The 19,575-nt window shown below is 42.3% G+C and overlaps 1 protein-coding gene across 7 annotated transcripts in view; it reads right to left on the bottom strand.

The window, feature by feature from the left end:
- The window catches only part of LOC310669082 (kelch-like protein 13), a 74,431-nt gene that overhangs the window by 23,881 nt on the left and 30,975 nt on the right, over positions 1-19,575 (bottom strand). For 4 of the 7 annotated variants that reach the window (XM_083422606.1, XM_083422607.1, XM_083422609.1 and 1 more), the window contains one exon: positions 992-1,133. In XM_083422606.1, coding sequence (XP_083278732.1) covers positions 992-1,133 — 142 coding nt within the window. Of the gene's footprint in view, positions 1-991; positions 1,134-17,016; positions 17,131-17,669; positions 17,765-19,575 lie in introns of those variants that run through there. The other 3 variants (XM_083422611.1, XM_083422605.1, XM_083422608.1) reach the window with 2 other exon arrangements.

Raw genomic sequence — 19,575 nt, forward strand, 5'->3', positions numbered from 1 at the left:
TAGGAGCGAAATATTAACACTGAGAGACCGCTTCCCCTGGCAGATTCCCTGGAAGGCATCCATGTGTGATTCTTGGGCAAATGGCTCTCTCTGCTCGCACAATGTCAAACACACACTGTTGTCTCCTTTAATTCTAGCAAAAGGTCAGGTTTCCTGTTGCTGCTGCTAATCTGATCACAATGTTAAATTGGCAGAAGAGAAGAAATTTCAGAAGCTAACAAGTAACAGGTACCCATGTGCCCTAAGGAAGGCAGAAGAGGAGAAGCATATATCATCAGCTACTGCAGAGACCACCACTAGTCCGAGAGAACCCTTGGGGCAGGAGTTGGCACCTCCCTGCTTCCATGCGGCTACTTAAGATTTGTACGCCCTGTAGGAGGGCAGAAGAGGAGAAGCCCTGGTTAGGAGCACATGCCTTCAACCTCCCAAGCAGACCATGGGTTGGTGAGGAACTCACTTCTTTCGTATTTAATACCATTTGTTTGTTTTTACTACTTTTAAGTATCACCTTGGGTATAATAATAATAATAATAATAATAATAATAATAATAATAATTTTTATTAGGGTTACATAAATGCAACAAACTTACAACTATGTACAGTGGTACTTCTGGATACGAACGGGATCCGTTCCAGAGCCCCGTTCGCATCCTGAAGCGAACCAATCCACGTCTGCACATGCATGGGTCGCGATTGGCCGCTTCCGCGCATGCGCGTGACATCGTTTTGACCATCTGTGCATGTGTGAGCGGCGAAACCCTGAAGTAATGTGTTCCGTTATTTCCGGGTCACCGCAGAGCGCAACCTGAAGCAACTTCAACCCAAGGTATGACTGTACTTAATTACAAATGGCTGCAATGGCACTGGCAAAGCACACCAACAGAGAGATAAGGCATTCAACCTCAATGAGAACTTGTCAGAGAAGCACCCGTGAAATAAAAGGAACTCTCAAAAGGATGATATGGCTGTTCAGATCATGGTGTCAACTTACCTGGAGTACTACAGAACTATGAGTGTTGCTGGTGAAAAATCTTGTGGTTCCTGCCTTTGATGATTGTAGATGGGCAGACACACCCATATCGCTGCTCCCAATGGATACTTTCATGTGAGGGTCTTCCTCTTCAACCAGAGATCTAAAATGCAGAGCAGAAGAAAGCAACCTTAATCCAAAGCCTGCTTTTCATTCTGCCACATGAATGGCATGTCAAGCCAGAGACTTGTGGGAGGATCTAAAATGAGAACTGGATCAGATTCCTGCTAGACAAATGTTAAGTGTTCAAATGTGTCATGACTTTTTTTTTTAATTTTCATGCTAGGTTTTGCTGCCGGCTGTGGTGGTCTGGCAGAGTAGGATTCGTGGGGTACAAGTCCAGGACCATGCTCAGCAGAATGAGTAGGAGAGCCCTCAAACGCAGCACAGTTGGCTTACCAATCCTGAAGTAAGAGATTACATACTGCCATCTAAAATGCTGGGGAAGAACCTCGTAAAACCATTAAGTCCAGAGTCTAAAATTACTGAATCACTGCCAAAACATTAAAAGCTGTAACTGCATCAAGCTCTGGCAACCTTTCTTTAACAAAAATACACCCTTTGTGTACTTGTAAAGGTAAAGGGACCCCTGATCATTAGGTCCAGTCATGTCCAACTCTGGGATTGTGGCGCTCATCTCGCTTTATTGGCTGAGGGAGCCGGCGTACAGCTTCCGGGTCACGTCGCCAGCATGACTAAGCCGCTTCTGGTGAACCAGAGCAGCGAGCCAGAAACACCATTTACCTTCCCGCCGGAGCGGTACTTATTTATCTACTTGCACTTTGACGTGCTTTTGAACTGCTAGGTTGGCAGGAGCAGGGACTGAGCAACAGGAGCTCACCCCGTCACGGAGATTCGAACCGCTGACCTTCTGATCAGCAAGTCCTAAGCTCTGTGGTTTAACCCACAGCGCCACCCACGTCCCCTTTGTGTACTTAGGAGGTGTCTAAAGAAAGTTTATTTACTGTTGGAAGGTAGACCATGGAGCTTTAGGAGGAAGAAAGCTCTCCATAACCTGTGTAACCATTAATGCCCAAGTGGAAAACCATGCAAGTTGGCAGCCCCTTATATAGGGCAGTTTCATAACATGTCTGAAGCACAACTGCCATTCTTACTGAGAAGTTATCTGAAGACTGTCAATATGCAGATAAAAATATTGGCCTCCAAATAAGTTTCAGAAATTACTTTAACTGCCCAAAGATGCATGTGAATTTTAAACTAATCCTTTTTGTACCTGCACTGAATAATTCCAATTCATATATCAATTTGTATATTAACATTTTTACGGAATTCTTGTGAACATTCATTTCTTGCTTTGAGTCAGGGAGACCACATCTATTTAAAGCCATTTATGAAACGTGATAATTTTTCAGGGGTTAGTCAAAACCATGGATAGTTCAGAGAGGGATCAACCTTAAGAAATACTAAACAAGTAACTTGGACCAAACAGTGAACACAGGTTCAAAACATGGGTGTGAAATACATAGAACGCACACTACAGAAATACAGACCGTATTTAGCAAGCCCATCATTTATCTGTACATGGGGACAGGTGGAAAGTGGTGCTTCTTTTAGCACACAATTCTGTTAATTGCAATTAACAATTCAGAAGCAGCCTGGGTGGAAAATCTCTAGTCACATTTTGATTAATTGCATAAAACATTTACACAACCCTAATCTAAGGATTTGCCTCCTTCCCTGTATTCCATGCCAGGAAATAAGTGTGACAAGTATAAGAAAGCAGGCATTAACATACTGGCGGAGAGCAATTCCTATTAAAAATATCTTCAAAGTCCATAACCTCCCTGTACATTATTAAGCTACTCCAGTTTTGCCTTTCATAGAAGCAGCAAGTAGACTATATCAGACAGAAAAAGTTATATCCATATTAAAAACTGTTTGCACAAGAACTTAAGACTGGAGGTGGGGCAAGAATGGGAGCAACTAGCTTAACTTGCTAAATTTAACACGGTCTCAAAACTTCATAGGTAATGATTCATAGACAGAAACATGTCTTTGATAGAAGACCCCAGCAGTGACTCAATTAGGTGCTGAACACCCAACCAGCAGTCACATGTGATGCATCTTTGGTTGAACTGCAGCCTTTCAGCAGTGTTGTTCAATTTCTAGAACACTGATTCTAGAAATCCTGCAAGAAAACTCCTCAGCAAATTGAAAGTAATATGCACTGGATTTTTTTCCAGTTTGCCCTGGAAATATTTCTGATGCCCTCGAGAGCAATTTGTCTATTTTACATGTATTTGGTAATCAAAAATAAAAACTTTGAAACCTGTGCCATGTTTGCCTAATGTAATAATAATAATAATAATAATAATAATAATAATAATAATAATATTTTTTTATTTATACCCCGCCCTCCCCAGCCAAGGCCGGGCTCAGAGCGGCTTACAAGCAATAATAAAAACAAGATGAATGATTACAACTTAAAAACAAAAGTAAAATACAACATTAAAATAATGGAACATTAAAATATTAAAATGTAGCCTCATCGCAGGAGGAGAAGGAAAAGAAAAAAGAAAGAAAGAGAGGGAGGGAGGGAATCAAATTGGCTCCAAGCCAAGGGCCAGGCGGAACAACTCTGTCTTACAGGCCCTGCGGAAAGAAATCAGATTCTGCAGGGCCCTGGTCTCACGAGGCAGAGCATTCCACCAGGCAGGAGCCAGCACTGAAAAGGCCCTGGCTCTGTTTGAGGCTAATCTGACATTCTTAGGGCATGGGACCACTAGGGTGTTGCTATTTATGGATCTTGAGGCTTTCCATGGGACATACTGGGAGAGGCGGTCCCGTAGGTACGAGGGTCCTAGGCTGTGAAGGGCTTGAAAGGTCAAAAGCAGCACCTTAAATCTGACCCTGTACTCCACCCGGAGCCAGTGCAGCTGGAAAAGCACTGGGTGAATATGCTCCCATGGCAGAGACCCCGTGAGGAGCCTCGCTGCAGCATTCTGCACCCGCTGGAGTTTCTGGGACAGCTTCAAGGGCAGCCCCGCATAGAGCAAATTACAGTAGTCAAGCCTGGAGTCGCATGGATCACTGTGGCCAGGTCGGGGCGGGAAAGGTAACGGACCTTAATGTTGTTGTTGCAATTGCCATCTATTCACGTTACTAATTAAATGGGGACTCACCCTCCCCAATAAAAACACTGGGGGAAAGTTTCCACCACACACAACTGCAAGACTAGCATGGTCTGGAAAAAGGAAGCTGTAGTACTAACCTTCTCCTCATGATCCTAACTTCCTGTGTGCAGGGCATCCCTGATGTGTGGGAGCACCTTCAAAATAAAGTTTTTCTGACACTGAATTGCCAGTTCTGCCAGGATGAACCTAAAACACGGAAGCCCTCAGAACCTGAACTAGCCTAGAAGAATTGTGGATAGTTAGCAGGCCCACTAATCCAAAATTATACATCGGACTTAAAAGGCAGCTTTAGAGTAAAGCAACCCCCCGTGCTCCATTGCAGTCATTCTGACAACACAATTTCGAACAGTGGAAAAGAAAGAGGGATTTCAATGGCATGGATAAAGATGCCAGGAAGCCATTGAGACAAATTCTACTTGCAAAGAGGAGCCAGCCCTCACATTCTGAGTCTACCCATGTGTGGAACTTCTCTCTCTGCAGCAGTGAAGAGGCTTCAATGTGCCAAGTCAAGCTTAGCATATCAGAACCACCTCCAATTTATCAAGCTGTGGAGGAAGCATGCTCCGTACACGGCACAGAAAAGGAGGTAGGAGGAGACCAACATCAGAACAGGCACTTCAACAGAAGTGCATGGAGCAGAGGAAGAAATCTCTCTTGCAGGGCACTGGAAGCATCCTTACATAAGGCTGTGAACCTTATGTGATGGAAATAACCTCATTGCCTGTCTCTGTGTGTAAAAATATTGGCTGTTAGGATATAGACATATGCTTTCTTCCCTTGGAGCAGTGCCTCCAAAATCTTAGACCAAAGCCAGTGGTAGAGAATTTTCTCTCTTCACAAGAATTTAACATCATCAGTAAAATACGGTTCCAACTGCGAGCTAGGCATTCAGATTTTATTTTTTACATTCCAAAACTGAAACACATCCTCCACTTTATCTTCAGCTGCAAGTTATCAGGACAAATAAAACTAACTAGCAGGTGATTAATTACCAGCAACACATACCTCAATGGCCACAAATCAACGAATTAGAATTCTTTTTTTAAAAAAAAGTCATTTCCCTCCACCTAGGCTATCCAATTAGGTCAACTTTGCATGCACTTTCTGTGGGTTCATTAGCATGTTTTCTGAGGTGCAAATTAGGTACTGTTAACAAATGCATTTTATTTCTGCTCATTAATGCTGACATGACAAATATTACAATTCATTAGGTAAATGAAGACTGTAAAAATATTTATCAGTGTTTCCTAGTGTGCATATTATATCAGAACTAGGAATTCCAAAAAAGAGGGGGCGCTCATTCACTTTCTAATTAATTCTACTGCTCTGATCAATAGATGCCATTACATTAAAATGGGGGGGGGGGGGGAGAGCAGCCAGTTGAATTTTAATCAACATAAAAGTCTGCAAAATGCAAAGGTAATATAAAGATGTGTAGCAGGGACAATTCACAACAGCTTCAGATGAACAATATGTAATGAGGTGGGAAGAAGTCTGCTAGGCCCCAACAGTCTAGTTGGGCAGGGAATGCATGCAACTCGGTCTGTATTTTTTAAAAAACAAAATACCCCCCAACACACATTCATACCCTGAACACGCCATATCACCAACTACAGTGGTGCCTCGCAAGACGAAAAGAATCCGTTCCGCGAGTCTCTTCGTCTAGCGGTTTTTTCGTCTTGCGAAGCAAGCCCATTAGCGGATTAGCGTGATTAGCGCGATTAGCGGCTATTAAAGGCTTAAGGGATTAGCGGATTAGCTGCTAAAAGGCTATTAGCAGCTTAGTGCCTTAGAAAAAGGGGGTGGGGAGCGAAAAAAAATCGCAAGAATCGCAAGACATTTTCGTCTTGCGAAACAAGCCCACAGGGAAATTCGTCCTGCGAAGCGCATTGAAAAACGGAAAACCCTTTTGTCTAGCGGGTTTTCCGTCTTGCGAGGCATTCGTCTTGCGGGGCACCACTGTACTTTCGATACACCCCTCATTTCATCACATGCATGGAAGACTGTTGGCAAGAAGGCAAGGTTTAAGGCCCCTCTTGGTCATATGGAAGTGTAGGCACACTTTTTTCTCTCTATCTCATTGGGCAATCATAGCTTTTAACATTTGATAATCTCTTATCCTGTTAGGGTTTAAAGTAGAGGTGGTCCCCTATTGGACACCATTCCTATACAGCCCTGGCTTTTCTGTATCTCATGAAGATGAAAAGCTCGAACAATAAGCAGAGAAGACTGGAGTTCAGTTTGTGGTAACACAGAGTGACAAAAGGAAAGAAAATACTTTTAATAGAATTATTCAAGTTATATACCTATTTAAAAGTCGTCCCCCCAGTCCTCCCCACAATCTTCGATAGTAAAACCATGAGCCCTGAACAGAGAGCTAAGTAGGACTTGGGTGGCTCAGTCTAAAATGCAAATTAGGCAAACGGGTTCGGTGCCTAAATTTGAGGATGCATGCCTCAGCTATGTAAAAAGCACGAAAAAGAAACATGCCACCTACACTTTTGGAAAAGTACAGAGGCAGCATGGCAGAATAATCTGTGCATTTTAAAGAGAAAAATCCTCCTCAAATAAATATTTTAATACACATTTAAAAGATGTATTCTCTTTCAGAGGTAGTATTTAATGCATGCTTGGTATATTTAAATGGCTGAGAATTATGCTGCAGCACTGAAAGTAGCACATAGCTGTCTTCGGATCCCTAGATCAGCCTGATTCAGATCAGGTTGTTTTGTGTAAGAGTTCGCAAAGACTGGATTCCTGCAAAATTCCTAGTTGATGCACACCTCACCCTCCAAGACACTCAAGCTCAGTACCTTCTGAAGGGTTGATGGTTGACTTAGTTGTGAGGTGAAATAAAAAAGCGATAGAATTTAAATGTCCAGAGTAGGAACACTGTAAGTCATAGAATCATAGAGTTGGAAGAGACCACAAGCGCCATCGAGTCCAACTCCCTGCCAAGCAGGAAACACCATCAGAGCAGTCTTTTGAAGCAAAGCAAAATTACTGGGCACCTTAAAGTCTATTAAATTTATTATGGTACATACGATCATGGACCACAGCCCCCACTATCACATGCCATGAAGACTCGTGCTAATGGTTTGGGGGAGAGAAGTGTCAAATCGTCATTTAAAATTAAAAACCAATGGTGCTTGTACTGCTGCTTGATACAATACAGTGGTACCACTACTTACGAACACAATCCATTTCAGGGTACCGTTTGCACCGCGAAAAGTCGGTAAGTAGAGCACTGCTAGATCGCTTCTGCGTGTGCAGTGAACCCAGAAGCAAACACTTCCAGGTCTGCCACGTTCGTAACCTGAAAAGCCACAATGTGAAGCAAACGTAACGCGAGATATGAATGTAAAAAAGAAAAGAAAAAAGAACATCAACCTTGTCTGGCCCAAATAATTCCATATCAAAATAATTTTTAAAATCTGTGATTTGTACCTTCTAGTTTGAATCACCACTCATCTTAGAGGTTTGTTTGTTCTGTTCTATCATCATCATACTTTATTCTTCCATTTCTTACCCACTTTCACAATGAGGATCCTGGGTGGGTTACAAGAATACAATCCCAAAAACAATTAAAACAGATTCCAATTAAGAGAATAGGGTAGGTCCTAAAATACAGATCTCTGACACCATAGGTAAGCATAAAGAGGCATCTCTTCGCTTACAATGAAAGCTGTGTAATGAAGGGGCCAGACACACCTTTGTGCAGAGAGAATTCCACAAAATTAGGGGTTGCCATAGTGAATGTCCTCTCCCAGGCTATCACACACATACACAAACTTCTGAGGGTTGTAGAATTTCCAAGAGGGTTCCCTCTGTTTATTTCATCACATAAGAGGGCCTGTAGAGGAGGAGGTGGTATTTCAGATATTTGGAGCCCAAGTAATTTAGTGCTTTAAACACTAATGTGGGTACCTTGAACTGGGCCCAGAAACAAATAATAAACAATTTCTAGCTGCAAAGCCACCAAGATGTTCTAACTCACATGTTCCTATGCCATGGATTCTCTTGTTATTCCTGGGCAAACTTCACTAATACTTTCTGTTTTTTAATGAATTCTGAAAACATGCACAAATTAAGCATTTGGACATTTATTTGCTTTGTTGTACAAAACTTGTTCTGGAGTCAGTGATGCGTAACAAGATTATCTGCCCACGAATGCCTCTTCTACAGCAGATCCAGAAGCTGTGGGGGCAGAGAGACTAGCATGCCGAACAGCTCCCTCATTTTTGTAAAACCAACTAGGAAGCAGGTTGAAGAATCAAGTTTCAAGTATTATTAGAACAACTTTTACGATCACAAGCTACTGCAATGTAGTCAAGTCTTACAGTAATTACGGGTGCAGCACACTAAACACATTCATCTTATCACAAGTCTATAGCTATCTATGTAGAACAGCATCAGCCCTAGACTAGCACAGCTGTTCTAGCTGGGGCTGATTTTTGTAGTCCAAAGCTTCTAGAACAGAACTTTCCTAACTTTTCATGTTGGTGACACCCTTTTTAGACATGAATCGTTTCATGACACAGTATTTAAGTTTTACTAGCAAACCAGAGGTTAACATAACCTCTTTCCAGCCCCGGGAAAAGCGATGGCAACATTCACACAACACGCCAACACACTAACGTGTCGCAACACAGAGTTTGGAAACCTCTGATCTAGAGGGTCGCAGGCTGGCAAAGGCCAAGTAGAAAGAGAAAAAGGTAAACTGTGGGCACACAAGTGCACCAGGAGGCATTGTGCAAGAATCACTACTGTGAACTTACAGACCCCCTTCCTCACCTCAGGAAAATAAAAGTAGTCTCATTTAAGGAATTTCATTGACAGTGCTCCTTATACATGGGCAGCAAAAAATCCCACTTGATCTGTAAAGACCAATGAATTTCAGTCAATTGTTTTATAAGGAAATCCATCAACAACAGCTATTTAGTAAAAGCACACAATCAGCAATTCTAGCTGCAAAATTCAAAACCAACCTAGAATCAAGAAATCCATATACTGTAGATGCAAAAGGGAAAGAACATTTCTGAATGAGGCAGAGGAGGTAGAATGATGGCATGTTAACCCTTTTCAAAAGTGTGGGCAATTGACAGACAGAACTTTATGTCTGTTTTGCTTGTGACATGCTGTTGTCTCGGTTGGATTGGTTGCTGGAGGAAGGACAGGTGCACCTATCACACATCTGGGATAGCAGATGGACACTGAGCTCTTCCACATTGCCAGGTATGCTATGGCACAATACCCTTCTTGCATTAGTAGTCATGTGACCACACCCTCTACTGCCTGGGGTTGATGGGATCTGGAGAGTGCCGCATTGGCTACTGTTTTTGTTTGTTTTTGTTTTGTTTGCAAACTGCTACTAGAGAGGTTACATGTGGCATGTTTGAATTATCTCAAGGTAGCAGAGTACAGAATCTTTACAAAATGAGATGTTGAATCCTCCCCATTTTAGGGCATAAATGACTAGATGCACTGGCAGATTGGGCAGTAACTTAGTTGGATTTTTTTGAAAGGTGGCTTCGTCAGTCTATGAACTGTGCTTTCAAATAGCTCTGCCTCCCTCAAGCCTACAAGAACATCTGTCTACAACTCAAACACTGAATCTAAAATACAGCATTTGGTGCACCGTAAACATTTGTTTGCTGGTGAAGTAAGCTGGAGGGTCAGGCTGCAAGTAACTTAATTAAGACAAAAAGGCTGATGTAATTTTTAGCTTCACACTGTGTGACCAAAGTAGGCAGAAACCCTATAAGGAACAAGCAGACACACACACACACACACACACACACACACACACAAGCTACAGTTAATCCTTCCCAAAACCGAATAATAATAATGGTTTACTATAGAAAAATAACTCTGAACAGGAGAGAATGCAATTCTACTAGTGATTGATTATTGTATTTCAACTATGACAAATTAAAATAAAGGCTCTTTTTAAAATAACTGACAAAAGTCAATGCTTCTTTCAAGTGCCTTGATAAGGTAGGAGAGAGACCAACAAGACTACACTGGGGAAAAGTTCATATCAGCATTTCCTAAGCCACTTTCTTAATTGGGCATTTGCTGCACTTCTCTCCCTGAAAAATGAGGATGACTCACAGTCCCAGCCAGGAAATAGTGCTTGCGCTAACCCCAAGAACAATTACAGCACAGCACTTGCCTGCAGAGCTAACCGATCAGAACTCTGTTCTTTTAACCTTGTCACAGGCAGACTGGGGACAGCTATTTGGCTGGCCAGCACACCTCCTCCTTATTGCCTCTTGGGTCACAATCTCTCTGCCTCCAGAATGCTCATGTTCATGTGCTAAAATCGAGGAGACCAGCACAGTCCAGCAGCACCAACAGTTTCCAGTGGGAGGAACGAAAGAGAAACAGGTCAACCTAAAAAGATGGAGAACAAACACCACGCAAGCTGTAAACCGAGTCGGTACATATGCAGGTAAGTTCAGGCCTTTTATGGCACAGCAGCCATAAGCAAGTTTTTGCTGTGAGCAACCAACTTCCTTCAGCTTATGCATAAACTTTACTTCCAACATATCCCATTCATTCCTAAGGATTCAAAGGAAGGCAAACATGAATCTAGGCTCCCAAAATGCAATTTCGATCAGGTGACTGCAGGCACAGAAAAATTCAACACGCAGATGAAAAATGTGGACACATAACTCAAGATGGAATGCTACAGAAAGAGAAGGTGTAGAATTTAAGTGTGCTCTGCTCTGATAAAGTTGCCATATCTCAAAAAGTAAAAACCAGGACACCCTGAAAGTTATTGAACTTTTTTTAGACAAACCCCAAAGTTGTTGAGCCAAATGAACAAAAACGCCGATTGAACGCAATGTTTTGGTTTACTTGCTGAAGATCCAAGATAAACTGCCACCTTCCAGAAATTCCCCCCAGACATCACTTCTGCCCTTGAAATCCTGGTAATGTCCAGGAAATCCTAGACTTACGGCAACCCTAGCTCTGCCTAGCATACTGCAGTCCTCATGCGACTTCAGCTCAACCCCACATGCAGGGAATGCCCACCTGTTGCCCTTTGCTCTCCTACCATTTTTCTTTGTCTCAGTAATACATGGATACTGAGGTAGAAGAGATACGCAAAGCAATGGGATGGGGAAGGCAGAGCAAAAATGCTTTTCCTTCAGAATTGGAAACTGCCTTATATTAGGCAGACTATATGGCAACCTAGCTCAGTAGTGGATACTCCAACTGGCAGCACATCTACACATCTCCTCGGAAAGGAATGTGTGAGGCAGGGCTGTGTCTGGTGCTCTACACATTTTGTATCAGGATTATGTACAGGTTTTCCCTTTGGTTGTTATGTGAAGTCCAAAAACCCAGATCCACACGTCAACTACTGTATTGGCCAGAATATACCGTATGTTTCTGTGTATAAGACACCCCTGTGTATAAGATGCCCCCTATTTTGGGGGACTCAAAATTAATAAAATGGGGGGAGATTGCCCCTCTGTATAAGACTACCCCCCTTTTTAACATTATCTTTTAGTAAAAACAAAACAAAAACCTAGTCTTATACATGGAAAAGTATGGTAAGCCTCACTTTTTTTTTCCAAATTCTGACTGTGAAAAGTTAAAGTGTAGCTTAAAGTCACAATGTTACAAAAATTGGCTTTTACGATATTGCTGCTGAAACAAACATCCAGTAAAATGGAATAGGTGTGAGTGCTTGCTGAATTTTAAGGGGGCAGCTTATATTCAGGTATTGTCTTTTTTCTTTCCCCCCTTTTAATTTTAAAGGTGTGGCTTATATTTGGGTGCGGCTTATATTTGGACCAATACAGTATATATCCACCACCTCTGCTATGAACCTGCTGAAGCAGCACTGGGTAATTTTCAATCTTTCCATTTAAAAAGCACTCAACCATCTCAAGAAAATAACTGGATTGGAATCTAGTACTCTCAAAAATTATAGATGAGGTGCAGGTCTGATAAGAACAGGTATAAAATCCAGCCAAAAACTTGCTGAAAAGGGAAGATCTAAACTAGGAGATGGAGAACCACCAGAGATGAGGCAAGAGTAAAGTTTTCCTGGGTAGGAAGTGCCATAACCCAGATGCAGTCACAGAAAAGGCTCACTGCATTCCTGTCAATCATACCTCAAGCACTGATGGGACATGAAGAGCAGCCTTCAAAAAGGTTCACAACAGAGTAGTCCTTTAGTCATCTTGCACCCACTCTTCCTTTGATCACCCTAACATACTTTGCTGTTCTATTCAACAGGGGCATCTGACACACTTAATTTTTATTCAAGTCACAGAATCTGCCTTATTTCTCATCAGCACCTCTTAAATAGGGGAAGCAAGAAAGTTTATGGCACTATACCATGCACATCTCAAACCACAGCAATAAAGTCAGTACTGAAGCAGCTCATCCTCTTCTAACTCCAAAGATTTGCCAAGGTGCAACATATTTGCTGAAACTTAGGTGAGGGAAGTGACTGCATAGAGATGAGATTGTGCTGGGGCCGTAAACAAACTCAGTGTACATCACTCAATGCCAAAACACGTATTTACTGAAAAACAATTTTTATCTTAGCTTGAATGACAGCATTAGATTTTCAACTGACATAGTGCAAAGCAGTTTGCAAGGTAACACTGGGAAGATAGGGACCATATTTGCCCACAAGGGACTACACAAGATGCGAACTATGTGCTAGTGTGAGGGGGGATGGGAGAAAGACACTTCATTAGAGAGCCTGATAGAGCCCAAGAACAACAGGGCTGGCTTAAAGTACTCCCAGCTCCATCTTCTGGTCTGCTGTCTTGGTAGTACAGGGACTATGACACTGGAATCCAGCTGCCAAGGTTTCCAGGCATGCGACCTTTAATCATCTATAATCCCCCTGACTTTGTGCAGCAACAGTGGCAGAGAACACCACCATCAATAGCTTGAGGCCAGGACTCATGTTCATAGCCTCCAGGACTATTATTGATCTACAGTCTCTTACTCATAGCCACAACTAGAAGACAAAAAAGCTCCTGGACCATTTTTGAGAAGCTGTGTCTGGATTTCTGTTTGATGTGGAGACTTCCCAACAGGAAAGCTCCCCTGTTGTAAGGCAGCAGTCAACCTTGTTCACTCAGTTGCTTTCTGGATTCCCTTTACATCTGTGGCAGGGAGTGAATGTCTGCAAGGGGACCTGAAGGGAAGTGCTGGCATCTTCAAAAGGACATTTCACCAGTCCTCTGTTTTGGCTGTCATAGTTAAGCAGGAGGATTTCACCTCTGAGTTTTACTACAGTGATTCCACTAGCATTCCACAGAAGTATCCTTTCCCATATTGGACACAGATAAGGCATGATCTGGAGGGATAGCCCTTTTTAAAAGATTTCTACCAGACCCATTTCTGGACCTCACTGAATCCACACTAGCACCAGTTGGATAAGAGATAGGGAAAGTTTTCTTGGTAATCATGGTATTTAGCTTTTCTAACTCTGATAATTGGGTAGCTTTTAACTGATCTACATTGCACAGAGAGGACATAGCAAAAAAAAAAAAAAAAAAGCCCACAGGATATCTACTAGGCAGATATCTCAAAAGGTTTCTCCAAGTGCAAAATCCATTCTCATCCGCTGTATTCTTCCATGGGGGGGGGGGGAACAGTCATTTCTGGCTGCAGCAGCTATGTAGAAACAAAAACACTGCATTCTATTGGGGCAGGGAAGAGGCTGAGGAGAAGACTTCATAGCTTTAGTGAGGTTTAGATTAACTAGCACTGCAGATCCTGTTCGTTCACCCCCCGTCTGTGACCACCTGAGTTGGCAGCACTTACAACCACCCACAATTCATATTTTGTCTTAACTTACTTGCTTTCCACTGTTTGCTGTTGCCACTTTCCACTTTCCAGTCCTCTGGCACACAAAGAAGAGATGTGGACAAACTGAGACACAGGAGTTTCACAAACAAGAATTAGAGAGCTTTGTGTTCTGCTCACCTTTGGTGAACAGACTCATGGAGAATTGACACTCGCACAATCCACTGAACAAACCTACATCACAATCATCAGGTATAAGGAGAGGCAGCCCATTTTTTTATTCCTTCTGCCCTACGAAAAAGGAGTGCTTTCCTATCAATAGGATTTCCAAGCAGAAAACATTCACCCCACAGTCATAAAGAGTAACTGCACACAAGCTGTATTCCTTCTGCGAGTGCATCCCTCATACCCAGTGCTATTTTTCAAAAAAAAAAAAAAAAAGAGGTGCCAGAACTCACCATGAACACTTCCCCGGTGCTCTTAGAATGGCAACAGCTCCCACCTGAAAGCTGAATTGGCGAGTTCCAGCTAAAAACAGCCTTGCTCATACTACCCCGCAAACAGGGGGTATGAACAGGTAAATCTTTTATTCCCAAAGGCATAGAAAGTTTTCTAAAGGACATGAAAGACCCCAATCTCCTACAATACACCCAATTTACTCTAAGAGGAACAGCTAGATACAGAATGTTAAGGGGAACAACCTCAGCCTTGGTAACCTTCTGTCTGCCAAAATGAAGTGAGTCTTTTTGGAAAGAAGCTGACCTGGTTGCAAAGCAGGTTGCATGCAGCATACAGAGTTTTTGTCAGTCTTAATCAAGGGCGGCCCTTTCCCATCTGCATAAAGCTCTTATAAGAAGCAAGATAAATTAGGCATATGGTTCTTGATTTGGAAGGCAAATTCTATGCATTAACACGATATTGCTGCTAGAAGAGTGGCAAAAACAGGGCTTCTTCCTCACTTCTAAAATTGCAACATTAAAGACCAATGGATATGACAGGGAATGGCATTTAATCAAAGCACATGTTTTAAGAAAACCAAGACAATCAGAGCTTTGGCACTGAATCGTAACGCACTACTGTTTAAAACTGATAATGAGCAAAGTGATTCTACCAATTCCTAATGGCAAACTGCACCATATTTGTAATCATCACTCTGGTCACCCTTAGATTTCAAAGGGTTTTTAGCTTGGGGCATTCTGAAATCCTATTGTAGAACATATTCTACCAAACAAAAACTTGAAAAACATTTCAGGTCTGCAGTAGCCCTCATACACTGTATTCTGACATTAAGTGGTTGGTCCTTTTAGTCCTGATTTAATACGTTTTGAATTATAGCCCACCAGACACCAAGTGCTAAGGGCAGGTAGCAGTGGTTTGGCATGAGCGTGGGTATGCCAATAAACATATGCATGGCATAATAGAAGTTTTTAGTCACCAGTATAGCAATGCCAACCCCCTCCCTAAATAGAATGCAGAACGGAAGACAAAGTTACTTATAACTAAAGTATAAACACCTATAGCAGGAATATTTACAACAGAGCAGTTCGTAAGGACCTCTGGAGAATTTTTATATTATTTTAAAACAATACTTAAGCAACCTTCTACAAGCTGAAGCTTACACACCTATGAATGAAATCCAGTTTTCACAGAGACAATTGTGGCTTCTCACCTACAATTGAAGCTGCCTCCTGAACATTTATGCCTCATGTATTGCTGTATAAGAGCTGGACAATGCACCAACCATGCACAGTTCTGTTCAACACTGTATTTTTTATATGCTGCCTCTACAGAAAACAATGGCAGCAAACTCCCTTTGTGTAAATGGTAGGCACACCAGAAATTAGCCTAGAGCAGAGTTTTCCCTTCTTTCCAATATTTTTTAAATCCACAACAGTGCTGATCACTAGGCAATGCCGATTCTCTCTGAAATATGAAAATGCCTGAAAACCCTTAGCACAAAGCCATTTCCCCCTTCCGATGCGTCACACTCAACAATTTGCTTTCAAGCTTCAGAATTATGATACTATAATTTTTAGATGCTCCAAGTTAGTAAAAAGCTTTTTTAAAAAAAGGTATTTCAGCGAAATGATGCTGCTAATCATATTTGCCCAACAAAACTGATGAGCAATTTGCTCCTTTGTGATGTTGGTAAGTATACAAGCTGAAAGCATCAAGTTACCACATTTCATTCATGCAACCCTCAAGGAGAACTGCCTCAATGCTGGCTGAGCATATATTTTGTGTTTTATAAGTATGAACCATGGAAGCTGTTCCCACCGTGGCTCATTTATTAATGAGCACTACCAGAACCAAGTTAACTTCTCCTTACTGCATTCATTTTTTGCAGGCCATGTGTGGTGCTCAATGTCAGCCAGAAAAACACAGTCTATTAAAATGCCACAGTGCCCTTTAAAAATATGAATCCTAAGCCCAATCAAGGCATATCTGGCAGTGGCAACTTTAATTTTTGACTTCTGCTTTGACTTCTAAGGAACAGCTAAAGAACGGGTAAAAAACTGCAGTGAAAGGAAGCAATTCCAATATTTCACAGTGCCACACACACACACAATACAGAAATGACATAATGGTAGGCATTACATACATATTCATTTTTAAAATTAGCTATAAAAAGGAAGATCTGGGTACTGATGATTCTGACTTGCTCACGTAAGATCTTTAAGGACAAATGACCACACAAACCTTGACTATAGGCACCGAAAAGGAATTATGAATGTGGCCAAATCTGCACCATTTCTCTGCTTTTTCAACAAAGGAACGACTCAACACAACATCCATCGTTTGGGGAGGGGAGAAAAAATGGGAAACTGACAACAAAAGGAGTGTTAAATTTTAGAGGTTCTAATGAAAGAAATGCAAGGTTAGAAATAAAAATTCTGAGACCAATGTCACATCAGGGCACCACATAAGAAAAAGGGGGGAAAGGAGGGGGGTTATGTCTAACAAAACAAAAGCCCGGGGAGGGGGGGATGTAATCTCACAAAAGAAACCCCACCTTAAAATAGCCTCAGTTCTCTCACTTACATGTATGCTGGAGAAAGTGGCGACGACCTGGATGTTTTAAGCACAGGAACTGGGAATTTCCACATAGCAGGAGAACTCGTTTTCCATTTCAATGGCATGTTGGTCACCACGATACTACAATAACAGCAAACAGCGTTTCCATAACAGACTACCAACTTGGACTTCCATTCCAGACACACGCTACTGGCACAACGGTGGCTGCTGAAGCTCGGAACAAGCCAAGCGAGCTTGCCAGTGAGCTTAAACCAAAGCTTCCAGTCTGAAAAAAGGGGTTGAGAGGCATCTCATTTTAAACCCTGCTGTCCCCTAAAGCAATAAGGCGATTCTATCACTCCAACTCGAATAGTGCCACCTCGTTAGAGAAGTGTTGACTGCAGTATATGTTCAACAGAAAGAAAGGGAGAGAGAGAGAGAGAGAGAGGAGCTGCACTTTACAAGTCACCACAATGCAGCTTTTTTCTATAAAAAGAATGCCTCTCCACCCCCCCACCCCAAGAACAAGCCTGTAGTGCTATTGTTCTACCTTCACAGTCACACTGCAGCACCATACTACATTCTGTACCTATTAACCTGATTTCTGACCAATAGTAGCAGGGTGGGAAAGGGGAAGGGGGGAAAAAGATGGGATCCATAATGAAAACGAAGCAACATACCGACTCAGTACACACTTGTCATCCTCTGAACATTCTTCATTTGAGCTGCAACAATACAAGTGGGAGAGAAATCTCAGCATAGCCCTGGGCCAAACGACAGAGAGATCAGTGACCAAACAAAGCAGCCTGTTTTGCTTCCGTGCAAAGCAAAGAATGCAAGGATGCCATTGTGGCAAAAGCCTATTGCATAATAACAATAGTATATTTTTGCTTTTCTTTAAGAAGAAAAGGAAAATAAATGGGAAGGAGAAGAGAAAAAAACCAGTCTTTCCTAATCCATAGTCAGGGCGACCGAACGACCGAACAAGGATACATATCTGCAGATTCCTGCATGTTCTTCCACACAGCTTCGGATTCAAGGCACTCTCATTTTCCCTATTCTCTGCTTCCAGGTGAGATGAGTAAAAACCCCATGCATTTTTACAATATGCTCAGGTGACATGAATATTGCTCTCCGTCTTCTGTCTGCAGCAAATGGAGAGCAATGTGCCGTTAATAACTGTCCTTGCAGGAACGCGATCAACAATCAAATAGAGCAGCCCCCCCCCCCCCAAGAGCTCACAAATTGCCTGAAGTCCTGACGAAGCAGCCGGACACGCAGGTGTCCGTCACACATACCCAAACACAGCCCCTGTGGTCTGGTGGTGACCTCCAGGGGCAAGCAGTTACCATGTGTGAGAGCGCGTGCGCATTTTTTAAAAGCGCACTTAAAGCACACACATAAATTTATCTGCTTTATGAAGGCATCTCTGACAGAGAGCTTGTTAGGGGAAGGGTAGGGGAGAACAGAAAGGAATTTCACCCCAAACCAAGCAGTGGCTTGACTGACCCGTTAGGTGTGTCTACAGCAGCTCCCATGAACAAGTACTAACCATTTGCATACTATTGTAGAAGGGTCACAAGTGGACTCCAATATTGATTTTTATGGGCTTGATGTGTCTCTTTCTCTCTCATCTCTCTGTGGTGAGGTGCCACTAGAGCAGATTTATGTTCAGTAGCATGCATGACCTGAATGTTTCCTCAGCGAAAAGTCTAAATACTGTATAATGGAAAAGGCTATGAAAGCAAGAATGCTTTTTTTTTAATAAAGCTATTTCTGTTCAGTTTCATTTGCATTGCAGGAAGGAGGCACTAGCAGAAAGGGCTCTAAGATTTTTGTGTTCAAGTCCCAAGCTGCAAGGAGAACTGTAATTATGGGCAGGTATCCAAGGTACAGAGGCATATGACATACCAACACAGAGAGCTGAACTGAATGTTGCTGGGCCTATAGCCCTAACCCAAGGAGAACAATCTTTTAAGCAGCCTTCTTAAAGCAATGGAGGAGGAGGACATGTTAATATCACAAACGCTACTGAAAATTAGCAAGATAGGGAGTTCAAAGATGTGGGGGTAGAAGGCAGATGCACATGCCACATGTGACACTGTGAGCATATTCAGCTCTGGATTTTCATTCTAAGGAAGAAAACTTGACACTCCAGAGATCTGGTTTTGCAGCCAGATTTATTGCCAATAAAAGCAGATTTACTGAAGCATGCAGCCAACGCCAAAGGCTGCATTCACAGAACTGGATAAAGTCACACATTTACATGCTGACTGATGCCTACTTTTCAAAGCGTGTACTACCAACAGTGTATGAACTGGTCTCATTTGCATAGATCGCTCCACACTGGACCCTGCCGTCACTCATGAATCCTTTGCATCATGCAGCCAAGCACCATTGTCTAAACTTAACACTGTACACATTACATAATCATTGCTTCTCTGCCAGATCACTGGTGTGTTTCACACATTTATTTTTTAAAAAGCAAGATTAATGATCAGGTTCAGTACTAAAAGAGTGCCTTTCATCTAGTGACACCTACAGAAGGCAAGAGCAGCAAGGTCACTGCTGTTCAACCTCAAGCGT

This window comes from Podarcis tiliguerta (genome assembly GCF_965153285.1).
Source record: "Podarcis tiliguerta genome assembly, chromosome: Z".
NCBI lineage: Eukaryota > Metazoa > Chordata > Lepidosauria > Squamata > Lacertidae > Podarcis > Podarcis tiliguerta.